The following is a 12,891-nucleotide window of genomic DNA, read 5'->3' on the forward strand; positions in this document are numbered from 1 at the left end:
ATTTAGGATATTAATTTAAATGATTTAATGTGTTAAAAAAAAAATTCTAGATTAATCGATGGAACGTTCTGAACTTTCAGCAGTATCTTTGCTTGTTCTTTTTTTGCATTGACTCATGCACCTTTTTGAAAATCATCTGACATGAAGATGGAACACATTTGTGTTGTTAATATGATTTATATTACTGGTAGTTCATTCAAGACATTATCGTCCTCTAAGCCAATCTGCACTTTAACATAGGCCTGGGTTTTTATTTCTGTTAGCGCCGTGGATATAAGAAAGAGGTCTTTAAAGCTGAGTCAATATTAATGGTTTTGTTGAACATTTGTATTTCACAGGAGAGAACATGTATTCAAAGATCAAAGAAAGCTATTAAAATAAGTCTTTGAATCTAAATATACTTTCTTTGTGTTGATTCTACATTAATTCCATGATTTACTCAAGTAAATATCTGTTACAAGCTTCGGTCTTGAGTAGAAAATGCGATTCATCATGATTAATTTATTGATTAAATACAGAATTGTGTGATTAATGAGTAATTCTTTTCAAATCTATTGACGGCACTAATATATATATATATACACACATTTCCATCCCAATCGCTATTATTCATCTCACCGTCATATTAAGATAAGATAATGTATTCCTTTATTGATCCCCTTCTGAATATCAAGTTTGATGCAATGTGAAGTACGGATGTGGAAGTGCCCGTTCACTTCAATGTTAAAACCCAGCTAAATGTGAAAACAAAGAGGATTTGGACATTTACAGGGGCCAGTTTGTAATGCAGCCACCCGTAGGTGCTCTTTGAGAGCGGTTTTGAAGGAGGGTGGCATAATTGCGAAACGTGTTAGTCCCTTGTTGGAGCCGAATCTGGGTTGAACATGATTTGTGGAACTCCCTCTGGTGTTGTGGTCGTGGAATTCATTGACCTTTGGGAAGTATTTCGACATGTACATGGGTATCCCAGTGGTGTAGTGTATATTGTAGACCAGGCCCATTGCAAGTTGCTGTACTCTGTTGTCTACTCTAAGCCATCCTAGGTTGTCAAAATGAGCAGGGTTGAGGTGGGTTTTAGGACTAAGGCCCATGCGTTGCTCATGCGTTATAGCCCCCCTGACATTACTGGTTGTGATTCGGGTGATTCAGCATAGTGTGTGGACCAGTCCTATTGATTACAATTGGTTTGTTAGTCAGACTCATAACTGGGACATAAACAAACACCTCCACACTTCCTGTTTATGATGCCAAGGATGTCTCACCGCTCCACATGTTGTTTGCAGCGCTGATGGGCCCCGTCAGGCACGACGCATGCCAGTCAAGTTACGGAAACACAATAAGCAATTTAAAATCTTCTATCTCAGTTTGTGGTGGGCCTGTATGAGATGGCACAGCAAGCGTATTTATGAGGAAATGCCAGATCATCTGCATGTTGCTATTTGTATGTAGAGCCAGGCCGGTTGGTGCTAAGGTCAGCTGAGTTCCATTGTAAGTCAACGTGGGCGATGATTATTTGAGTGTTTTAAAGGAATAATCATAGTACACACACACACACACACACGCATGTTAGCCTCATGCTAAGCACAAGGTCTCCCGACGTGACCAGCTTCAACGCGTTCTCGTAACATCCACTCCTTTTAGTGTTGGCAATGTGGCTCTTAAAAATAAGCTAGTTAAAGGTGCTGTAAGTTGATTTTTGTTCAAATATGTCTTAAATAGCTCTACATTCTGACAGCCATCACTGATCACTCCGCTCTGCAGTAAACAAATACATGTTCTGGTATCCCGTTCACACTTTATCCAATTAGGAGAGAGAAGCCAAATTTGCTTACTGCACTGGCAGATTATTTTACTAGTTTATAAGATAAGATATTCTTTTATTGATCCCCTTGGGGAAAGCGCTAGTTTGGTCTGCTTATAAGTTCAGTGGCCTGACAAAAAAAAGAAAAATAAGAAGTCACCGCCGCATTCATCAATCCGGTCTGAACGTCAAAATCTGTTCTTACCCAGGTGTGTTGAATGATTAATCCCACTCATTCTTAAACTAAAATGTGCATTCTCTTCGCTCAATCATTTGCATACAGACACGCCCCGCCAGCTCCTTTTTATAAGGCGAATGAGGCGTGTGCAAAACAGCTGAGGTTCGGCATTTTCAACAGGAAGCGATTTGCGACTGATCTCAAAATGACACACACACGTCTCACGACTCAGTGCACGTGTGTGTGTGTTCCTGTGGGGCGCCCATTGTATGTGTATGTGTTAATCTGATGACTAATAAAGACTTATACTTATATAGGTGCAAAATGAATCGTTCCAGCAAAGTATGCTTTGTCAATACTGAACCACTGCAGTAGGTTGGTAAATACCGGACCCATCACCTGTCATCTCTCTCTGAAAGGTCCCTGTGGCTAAAACCCAGAGTGCGCTCAAAACTTGTAGGTAGGGATGCTCGATATTGGCTTTTTTACCGATATACCGATATTGTCCAACTCTTAATTTCCGATACCGATATCAACCGATACAGATATATGCAGGGTTTCCCCCCCCAAAAAATGGAATAATTTCAGGTAATTAACATTACATATCTCTTGTTGTGGAATTAACACAACATTATGCATACTTTTGACGATAAATAAAATCAGAATTTGTTCTTACTTGCTTGCCTGGGTAAATAAAGGTTATAGAAATGAAGAGATTTTTTTTTATTTATTTTTTTTCTGAAAACGGATACCGATATTTTCCGATATCACATTTTAATGCCGATATTGGCCGATAATATCGGACATCCCTACTTGTAGGTGAGGAGGCATAGGATTTGACCGGCGTGTGTTGTGTCTGAGTTGAGGCTCCAGAGTATTGCATATATCTAAAAGGACCGCTCTTGGCAATCTGAAACGGTTAAGCAGCCACTCATCTGGCTCTGCAAATAGATCTAGACCAGTGGTTCTCAAACTTTTTACACCAAGTACCACCTGAGAACGTAGCTGGCTCTCCAAGTACCACCATATGACCGACGTTAAAATACAGTCTATTCAGCTATGCACAGTTCATGCAGGAGGCAAATGGATTCCTAATACCATTATTTATTGTTAACTTTTGTCAGACACAGCCACAATGTACAAAGGGGTAGCACTAGAACTAGCAAACTCTTCCACACAACTCATACAATGCAAGGGGCATTGAGAACATAATAACTAACATTCTCACATAGCAAGTGAGAAAATTAAGAACTGTATTTCAGCAAATGTACTTAATACTCACTCACTCACTCACTCACTCACTCACTCACTCTCTCACACACACAGCATGTTGTTGTCCATTGACAACTCGCATAAGCAGGGCCCGACTGGGGAAATAATTCAGGCTGGGAAATATAGTGTGAAATATAGCCCCAGTCAGGCCACTTTCTAAGTGGGGGTCCCCCACCAGCAATTATTTTGTTACAAAGACATAATTTCCTGCATTCTGGTGCAGGCATTTTTGAATTGTTACCCTTTAAATTCCAGTGTTTGTGATGGGCATCACAAATTATTGTAAAAAAAAACACACAAAGTAAAATATGTTCAATATCAAAGTACATTTTGATAGGATTTTTTGTAATGTCAGATTTAACAACTCTTTTCAGAAAAGTGGGAGTATTTCATTTTTTTATCTGACATTACAAAAAATCTAAAAATAAAAATGGTTATGATCAGGGCTGAAGTTTAATAAAAGATTTATGACTGTTTAGACTGCATTACTCTCTGTCACAGTGATCTCCTGGTTGTTCCCCACATAGGTTATCTAACTATCGCGCCGCCGCAACTAGAAACACTGGCCTGGCCTGCTTCTAAGTTCAGTGGCCTGACTGCAATATTTTTTTATTTTATTATTTTTCAAGTACCACCAGCAGTACCACCAAGTACCACTAGTGGTACGTGTACCACAGTTTGAGAACCACTGATCTAGACTATCTCTAAATATGCGTTCTATGCATACGGCCTGGGCGGCCAGAGCATCTAATTGTTCTAACCGCAATATATAATCCATTTCAGAAGCAGAACGCACACAATAAGTTATAATAATAATAAATATTATATTATATGGACTCCTATAAGACTGAACAGAATGGGTCTCAAACAAGACTCAAAATGCTCCCAATGTACAAATGGAGACGAAGGGACATTTATGCACATGTATTGGGACTGCCCACCAGTTAAGGCATTCTGGAAAGATGTGACCCATCAATTATCAAAACTCGTATCTTGGAATATACCAGTACACCCCTCTGTATTACTATTGAATGATGTTTTTGAGTTTGCAGTAAATCCACAGCTAAAGAGATTGGTTTTATCGGGTATCACAGTAGCTAAAAAAACTGATCGCATCACGCTGGTTTCAACCGGAAAAAATGTGCCGGAAGGTATGGTTTCTTGCATATCTCGATGTGATTTATCAAGAAATATCTACAGCAAGAATTCTGGGTCTCAACGAATCCAAAATGTCAATGTGGTTAGAAGTGGTGGAGAGAATAAAAGCTAGCTTATAATGGTAGTGTCTGGTTAGGAGTGAGGGATAATGGAGGTACTATCCAAGGAGGGGTCCGGGAGGGGGGGGTTCGAGCTGGAGCATATGTGTGTAGGGTTTTAGATAATAGGTATTAGGAGTATATCCTGTATAAGACATTGGTATAATTGGTCATTTCGTTGGATATACACTGTATACGGTAAAATATTATTATATACTTTTTTTTGTTTTCTGTTTCTGTACTTGCATGTCATTTTAGCCACCTTAATTGTTAGTTTCATTATGCATTGTGTGTTGAGTACTGACTTTTAATAATTTTGTTTTGCAATAATAAAAAAAATTAAAAATAAAGAATAATAATAAATATTATTATTATTGAAAAGTTCTGGGTTTTTTAAGTCGTGTTTGGGGCCAATTGACCAATGGTAGGCTTTAATTTTTTTTTATCTGGGTAAGAGTTTCTTATCTGGGTAAGAGTGCTGTCGACCACTCATAGAATTTGGTCTTGCCGAAGAGAAAAGCAAAAATAAGAAAACATTGCTGAATCCCAGGTAAGAACAAAATAAGACATTTTGTTGACATTTAAAGGCCAACTTGCAGGTTGTATTTTTGTTCAATAAACAATGTGGACTAGGCCAACGGTGACTTTCATGAAGAAGAGAAAAAAATATTGAAATTGACCAAGTTTTAGCGTTTTTATCAAACATTTTGTCTGCCCAACACAATCACCACGCACGTGGATATTTTAATCAATGGTTCATAACGTGCGCGTGTAATCGAAATTATGTCGTCACGGCAGGTGCAGGGCACCTGAGAGTCACACACACAGAGAGTCTGAGAGTCACACACAGCTAGTGGCAGGCAGAGAGCCTTGCTACTACTAGCCGAGGAGTAATGAATGAAAATGTATCCGTTTCACCTAACAACACTATTGCTCCGTGATCATAGCCATCCATCTCTAAAGCTAACCACTATTTGTAAAAGCCACAACCATGTTACCATATTTGTACTAATGAAAATCATTGTGTCGTTGTACATATTGTGTATACACCGTTAGAAGCTAGCTAAGTTAGCTAACGTAGCTTAGCTTAGCTTGGTAGCCGAAACTCATAACATCACCCGATTTAAAATGGTTCTCTCCTCTTTGTATATCTTTGTCATCACAAGTATTCTGCCAAGGAACTTATGGACACGACAATAGTAGTAGTTATAAGGTGTTTGAGCTTGTAGCGTTAGTTAGCTCATAGCTATCGTCACTGATGCACCGAGTGCAGCTAAAGGGGCTACTATCGTATCAACATGCCGGGGCGCATAGCTTGCTAGCCGGCAGGATGTGTGTGCAGCAGTGCTTTGCCTCACAGGTCTGAGAAGAGGACCTACACATTTTACTCGTTCCCAAAACTCTTTTACATGCACCACAGTAGACATAATGCTAACGTTAGCGGGGTAACGTTAGCCAGAGCCATATAGCCAGCTTGATACTATGACCCGGGGATAAGGCGACAGCCCACAGACCAGTAGCGCTGCTGTACTGAACAACAGGCTACCTAGTGGTAAATGTAGTTCTTTTTTTACGACATTAAAAACATTATAACTACCTTTTTCAACCAGTTGTAGCTGGTCCATCAAAGTCTCAGACGATTAAACCCATTTGCGTCTTGTAAGGCGTCCATTTGGATCAAGGAAATAGCTTTCTGCACTCATCAAAACTCCTTGTAGTGGATCAGAAGTAGGGGAAAGTTGCCTCGCGTGACGTCATGGCCCTGATAGCTCTGATAAGCTTTTTTGATTCGTGCGTGCATGTTATTCGTGCGTGGACCTTTTTAACTCTTTCTGAGTGGCATTTCCGGCGTCAAATGAATATTTTTTTTAATTAAATACCAATGATGTAAACTACCCATAATTGAAGAGTAGGGTTTAACCTGCAAGTTGGGCTTTAAGCTAAATGGCCGCCGTGTAAATATGGTGATTTGGTCCATGCCTGGCTATTCTTGGCATGCGATGCTATGTCGATTCACTCACAAGTAGACACTTTTTTTTTTTTCACTTTTTCTCCCATTTTCTATATTTTCTCCCATCCCAATTTCGTATCGTCCAATTCAACCCTCCCCTGTCACGAACGCTGTTTCTTGCCTCCCACAAGCCGGCTGCAATGTGGACTAAGTCATACATAGCACAAGTCCCCTCCGGTACTTGAGGTAACAGCAGTCGCATCTTTTCACTTGCGCAGCTCGATCTCTGTGGCGAGGAGTAACGCGTGGGAGGCTCACGCTGCCCCCGACACTTCCTGATTCTACTGCGCAGGCGCACCAACCGACCTGTAGGAGTCCTCACAAGTAGACACTTATTATTATTTTCTTTTTGTATTTATTCAAATGTGCATCAATGATAATCATAGATAGATGACTGTGATACCTCTCTGGGGTGTAAAGGAGCCCGCAGTGGATGCAGCAGTCTGAGAACTGAGTTGGTGTGATGCAGAGATTGGGCCGAGGCATGAGTGATTGGTTCATAGATTGGATTTGTGAACAGCTTGCTGTTACAATGGAGATATACTGTTGCCAGCAGCAGGGATAATAATTGGTAACTGGGACCAAATAAATGGATAATATTGTCGGCGTTATCTTGGCAAGCATTGTTGATCGTAGTTGTGTGAAAAGATGTTCCAAATTACGATGTGAGAATTTTAAATGTGAATGTCGGGCGGCCAGGGGATATTAGCTCATTCTGACACTGTGGTTAATTATCACATTTGGCTAAAAGCCTATCTTTCAAGCGCCGCCTGCGATCTCACTCCAACGCACACTGCTGAATCGCAGAGAGTGTGATCGAGTGCGTGGGCGTTTTTGTTTAGTGCCTTTTTTTTCTTCTTCTGACACTTCCAAAGGCGAGGGAGGCAGCCTTCACCACATCCGACCTGATAAAGACGTCGAGTGTTGTTCACAAACACTACAGCTACTGTGGCTCATCTCACGCTGAACCAGCAAGAGTTGGGGGGGGGTCAAGATCCTCTGGTCCTTAGTCACATCCTCTACCGCCCTGCCCCTTGGTCGCAGTGGGGCTAATTTCTTGTGGCTTTCCACATGATGAGAGCATTAGTGATAATTCCATCTCGTTCATGTGGAGTTGTACTGTGTCTGGTTTTTGTATGGTATTTCATGGGACCGAGCGGTTTTGGAACTGATTAGAGAGTGAGTCACGGAACTAAATTCCTGTCTGCTCAGCGGGACCATGGGACCCGCTCTGTATGACTTAACTCTCAGTAGCTGTCAAACTAAATCAATGTGTGCAAAGCTTGTCTCTGGTTTTAGGATATGTGTGAGAAATAAATCAGGATTTATTTTTCCCCTGATTAGGCCTAAGTGCCCCTTTTTTAAGTGTTTGAGTGCATGCAGTTTTGCAGTTGGATCCGGCTCCACTCTCCAGGTGTGACTGCGTCGCCACATAGGAATTCCATACCTCCGGCTTGAAACCTGTCTTTTTTTATGACGTGGAATCACACTTCAGATTTGGACCTCATGGGTGGTCAGGTGGCGTAGCGGAGATTGCCGTCGTCACCAACGCAGGAGACGCTGGGTTTGAGCCCAGCTCTCGGCGTTGCTACCAGCTTGGCTGGCCGTTCATACTAATACAATTGGCAGTATTAGGGGGTGGAAAAGCTGGCGGGTGGGAATCTCGGCGCTTGCTAAGCGGGGCAGGACTTGGTGGAGATAGCGTGCCCTCCCACGCGTTACACTTCACCAATGAGTCCTCGCTGCCAAGTGAAAAGAGCGTCACTGGCTTGACTGTGCACGTCTCGGAGGAAGCGTGCGTTCGACATCAGGACACTCTTGTACCGACTCGTGGGAGAACATGCGTACAACAACCAGGTAGGGGAGGGGGGGAATTGGCACAACGACTAATTGGGACGGGGAGAAAATCAGAGAAAAATAGGAGAAAGTAGGCTAAAAAAAAAAGATTTGGACCTCATGACTAACTGGCGATTCAACTTGTGACTCAAGTGAGAAAGACGTACGCAAGAGGTCCCGTAGTGCTTATTAGGGATGCTCCGATATTGATATCGGATATCGGCCCCGATATGACAAAAATAGCTGGTTATACAGTATATATATATATATATATATATATATATATATATAAAAAAATTATGAAATATCTGATTAAAAAAATATATTTATAATAAGAAATAACAATTCAGTACATTTATAATTATGTGTTAATTTGTTACATTTTGTTTCACTAAGTTAGGAAAGGAATGTTTTAAGTCAAGCCTGATGTTGCCTTGCACAAAATAATGATCCCAGTCTCTTCCACAGAGTGAGGCATACAGTTTATTAATTGAACAATGGGTATCTGATCGGTACTTGGTATCGGCCGATACCCAAAGCCCAGGTATCGGTATCGGGACTGAAAAAGTCGGATCGGTGCATCCCTAGTGCTTATCTGCTCTGTGTCGTCTCCCCCCCCTTCTCTCTGATAGGGTAAGGTTCACCTGGAGTTGCGCTTGAATGAACTGATCACAGAGACCGGCTCAGTGTGTCAACAGCTGCTGGTTCGGTGAGTACCCCACAGCCTCCTCCTCCCAGGACGAGCCTTGTGACACATTCAGACACGATGTTTCAAGTGCTTGATTTACACTTAACACATTGGTTGCCAACAACGAGAAATCTCATTGTTGACCGCCATGCGTTGGTTGCCAATAACGAGATTTCTCGTTATTTAATCGTTATTTATTTTATTAGCGATATCCATTCATTTTTCATCCGTCCAGCCTGACATTATCATTGGGAATGGCTCTGAGCTCAAAGGGCAAATACCGCCCCCTATCGTCTCCCGGATGGTAATGCATATCATTGGATTGGATTGAGTGAAAAAGTGCATCAGAGAAATACTCCGGCGAGGCTGGAAGCAGCTTGGATTATGCGTCTCGGACTATAACGTTGGATCAATAAACGCGATCAATATTTGGAATGGCGATCAGGAATTGGATTCATCTTTTTGCAGAACATCTGATCTGAGGTAAGGAATCTATGTTACCAGTTTTGGGTTAATCAAAGTTGTTTTTCACAGATTTCACAACGTGTGTGTGTGTGTGTGGCACGAATAAATGATTTTTCAGCCCGATTTGTATCGTGCATAAGAACACAAATACTCTCAATAATCTAGCGTTTATTTGAAAACGATTCATAAATCAGCCGGAAAATGACTACGTGTTTTGTGTATTCCAGTGAATGGCTATTTTCGCGGAATTTCTCTGAAATTACTAGAACTCTCCGAAACTATACTCTTATTCAAAACGGTATCAAACGGAAATGTACTGATGAAAAAACTCAGTTTCGTACATGTTGACTGCAAGCAAGTCATTGATAAGCGACGGGTGTATTAGACACATAGCCATAATTTAAGATATAGTTTATGCGTTCGCAAATGTGCTGGCAAAATCCGGCTGGCAACCGATGTGTTAATCAGAGTCGAAGGAAGAAGGTGCTGCAGTGGATCAGGAGGTAGTCGTCTGGTAATCAGAAGGTTCCCGGTTCGATTCCATCTTCTCCCGGCAGCGTGTCGAGATGTCCTTGAGAAAGGCACTTAACCCCTAACTGCTCCCGATGAGCAGGTTGGCACCTTGCATGGTCACCTCCGCCGTCGGTGTGAATGTGAGGAATACATTCACATTCGGTTGCCGTCGGTAGTGTGATAGTAAAAGGTTAACCTTCTGTAGTGTGGCAGTGAAAGGGTTAAGCATCTTGCTCTGGTGGGCAAACCACCAGATGAATGAAGTTTAAATTGCTATTCCTAGCACTATTTGTGAGTGTTTGCACGGTGGTCTCTCTCTCGATTCGGGAGCAGCTCCGCGCGGCACAGTGTGTATGTGTGCTCTGTTGCGAGGGTCTATCTGATTCTCTCTCTCTCTCTTGCTCGCTCTGTCAAACCCTTGTTTGGTGCGCTACAACCACAGAGCCAATCGGATCACTGTCCGCTTACCCAGAGCCCGCTGACGTCAACATATGCCTCAAATCAGGATGACGTAATTAAATCTAGCAGGAAATGGTCTGAGCTGAATGAGAGCAATCCGCCAATATGGTATTTAGACACAAAAACACATTGATACTAACTCCTATTACTATAATACAATGCTAGAGACTCAAAAAAGATGTTTATAATGCATGTCACCTTTAATGATTTTCTTTGTAATTGAACAACTTAGTGGTCAGCCACAGACAGACGCCGGGAACCGACTCCGGTTGAAATGTCGGTACCTTTGGCAGGCGTATGTAGCTACAGCAGCATTCATGTCTTTTTAACGTGGGAGGAAACCAGAGTACCCAGAGGAAACCCACACAAACACAGAAAGGCCCCGTCGGGTTCAAACCCTGGACCTTCTTGCTTCTGTCTAACCACTGCACCGCCGTGCCGCCCAATCATGCCTAATTAATAAATAATGAATAGGGGTTAATAAACAATAAAAACAATACATGCTTATCTGTCTATTCAGATCTGCGGGGTATTAATAAGTATTCAATTCATAATTCTCAATTTAAGGCCATAAAAGGTTTTAAAAAGTCTTAGATTTCATTTGCACAGGTATAAAAAGAATTTGGGGGGGGGGGGGGGGGGGGGTAGATTAAATATATGAAATGTTTTTGTATTCGAGTATTGTTTTCTGTGGGGCTACCGGGAGCTTGGTGCGTCTGGAACACACAAGAATTAGAATTGGAGCAGCACAAGTGCAGCTGTCGGTTCAAAGTTGTTGTTTTATTTGCTAGTATGGTCATGAAATTGGTATTAAAAAGGTCTTAATTTTAACTCGTTGAAACCTGCACATTCCCTGTCGCATATCTGTAATAGTGTAATTACAGCAAACCATTACACGATTGACATTTACTGGTCTTCCATCCTACTTCTCTCTGAGGGTAGTGACAAGTAGCTTGCTTCCAGTCCCCCAGGGCTCAGAGACCTTACCATGGTGCTCGGGTTGTTTAACTCTGACACACAGGGCTGCTAACTCTATTGCATCCACGTTCAACATCCTCTGTCCCCTGTGGGTATCGTTAATTGCGACTTGTTGTCTATTTGTGTGGTCTATATCTGTGTGTGTGTGTGTGCGTGTGTGTGTGTGTGTGTGTGTTGCAAGAGTCTCCATAAGAATACACTGATCACGTGACCAGAAAAGTACTTGTGTTGATGTTTTTGCTGGTCCTTCTCACAAGGGAAAAAGGGCATGACGTGTATATAAGTATATCAATATTTATAAGGTTGAATGTTAGGGTTAGGCATTGCTAGCTATTAGGATTACGGTTTAGGGAATGAAAGTCAGTTGAATGAATGAAGTTTATTTTTCGGTCTTGTTTACAGACAAATCAAACACCCGTGTGGACTTACAAAAGGAAAAGAAATCACAAATGTACATATTCAAGGCAAGCTCACACACAAAATCCAAAATCAATAGCACATGCTTATTTTTGCCTATCCCTTACAAATTCTTAAAAACGAAATATATTTTAATATAAGAAAGAGAAATTTAAAATATGCTGCAAGATATAATAAAAAAAATTTATAGTGAGTGACTCCTTATTCTATACCGTTCCATTTTTTGTAAAAGCAGGGAATGATTGTGTCAAATGCTTTACGTAAGTCAATAAATACACCTATTGAGGGTTGTTTTTCATTCATTGCTGTTGATATATTTTCCACAAAATCTATCACTGCTAAGGATGTTGATCTATTGCTCCTAAAACCATATTGATGGTCACTCAATAACCCATATCTTTCAATAAAGCCATCAAGTCTATTTACAAATAATCTTTAGAGTATCTTTGAAAATTGAGGTAGCAATGATATATGATATAGTATGTATGTCACGTCACCACTTTGAAAAAGAATTTAACCACCTTGGCCATTTTCATTTCATCAGGAAACATACCAGTTAAAAAGGATTTGTTATAAGTGAATGGTTTGAGGACACATTCAAATACTTCTTTTATAGTTGACATGACAATAGTATTACTATCAGTAGATTTTTTTTTCTTAAACTTTCTAACCACTTCTAGCACATCACTCTCACAAACACCACCAAGGAACATTGGGCCTCATTCATGAAGCGTTATAAGAACAGATTTTGTTCTTAACTAGCATTTCCTCTTATTTTGTTCTTACCTGGGATTCAGCAATGTTTTCTTATTGTTGCTTTTCTCTCAGGCAAGACCAAATTCTAAGAGTGGTCGAGAGCACTCTTACCCAGATAAGAAACTCTTACCCAGATGAGAAACATTTAAAAAAGCCTACCATTCATAATAATAATGGATACGATTTATATAGCGCTTTTCCTAATTCTCAAAGACACTTTACAAAACAAACAATATAATACAATACAGTTTTAGTAGATAA

General features: G+C 40.9%; 1 protein-coding gene across 1 annotated transcript in view; it reads left to right on the forward strand.

The window, feature by feature from the left end:
* Positions 1–12,891, forward strand: part of rasa2 (RAS p21 protein activator 2) — a 196,659-nt gene that overhangs the window by 65,928 nt on the left and 117,840 nt on the right. Inside the window, exon 5 of the mRNA XM_084332855.1 lies at positions 8,987–9,063. Within this exon, the coding sequence (XP_084188981.1) occupies positions 8,987–9,063 (77 nt within the window). The remainder of the gene's footprint in view (positions 1–8,986; positions 9,064–12,891) is intronic.

This window comes from Notolepis coatsorum (assembly GCF_963971535.1).
Source record: "Notolepis coatsorum genome assembly, chromosome: 1".
In the NCBI taxonomy this organism is placed as follows: Eukaryota; Metazoa; Chordata; class Actinopteri; order Aulopiformes; family Paralepididae; genus Notolepis; species Notolepis coatsorum.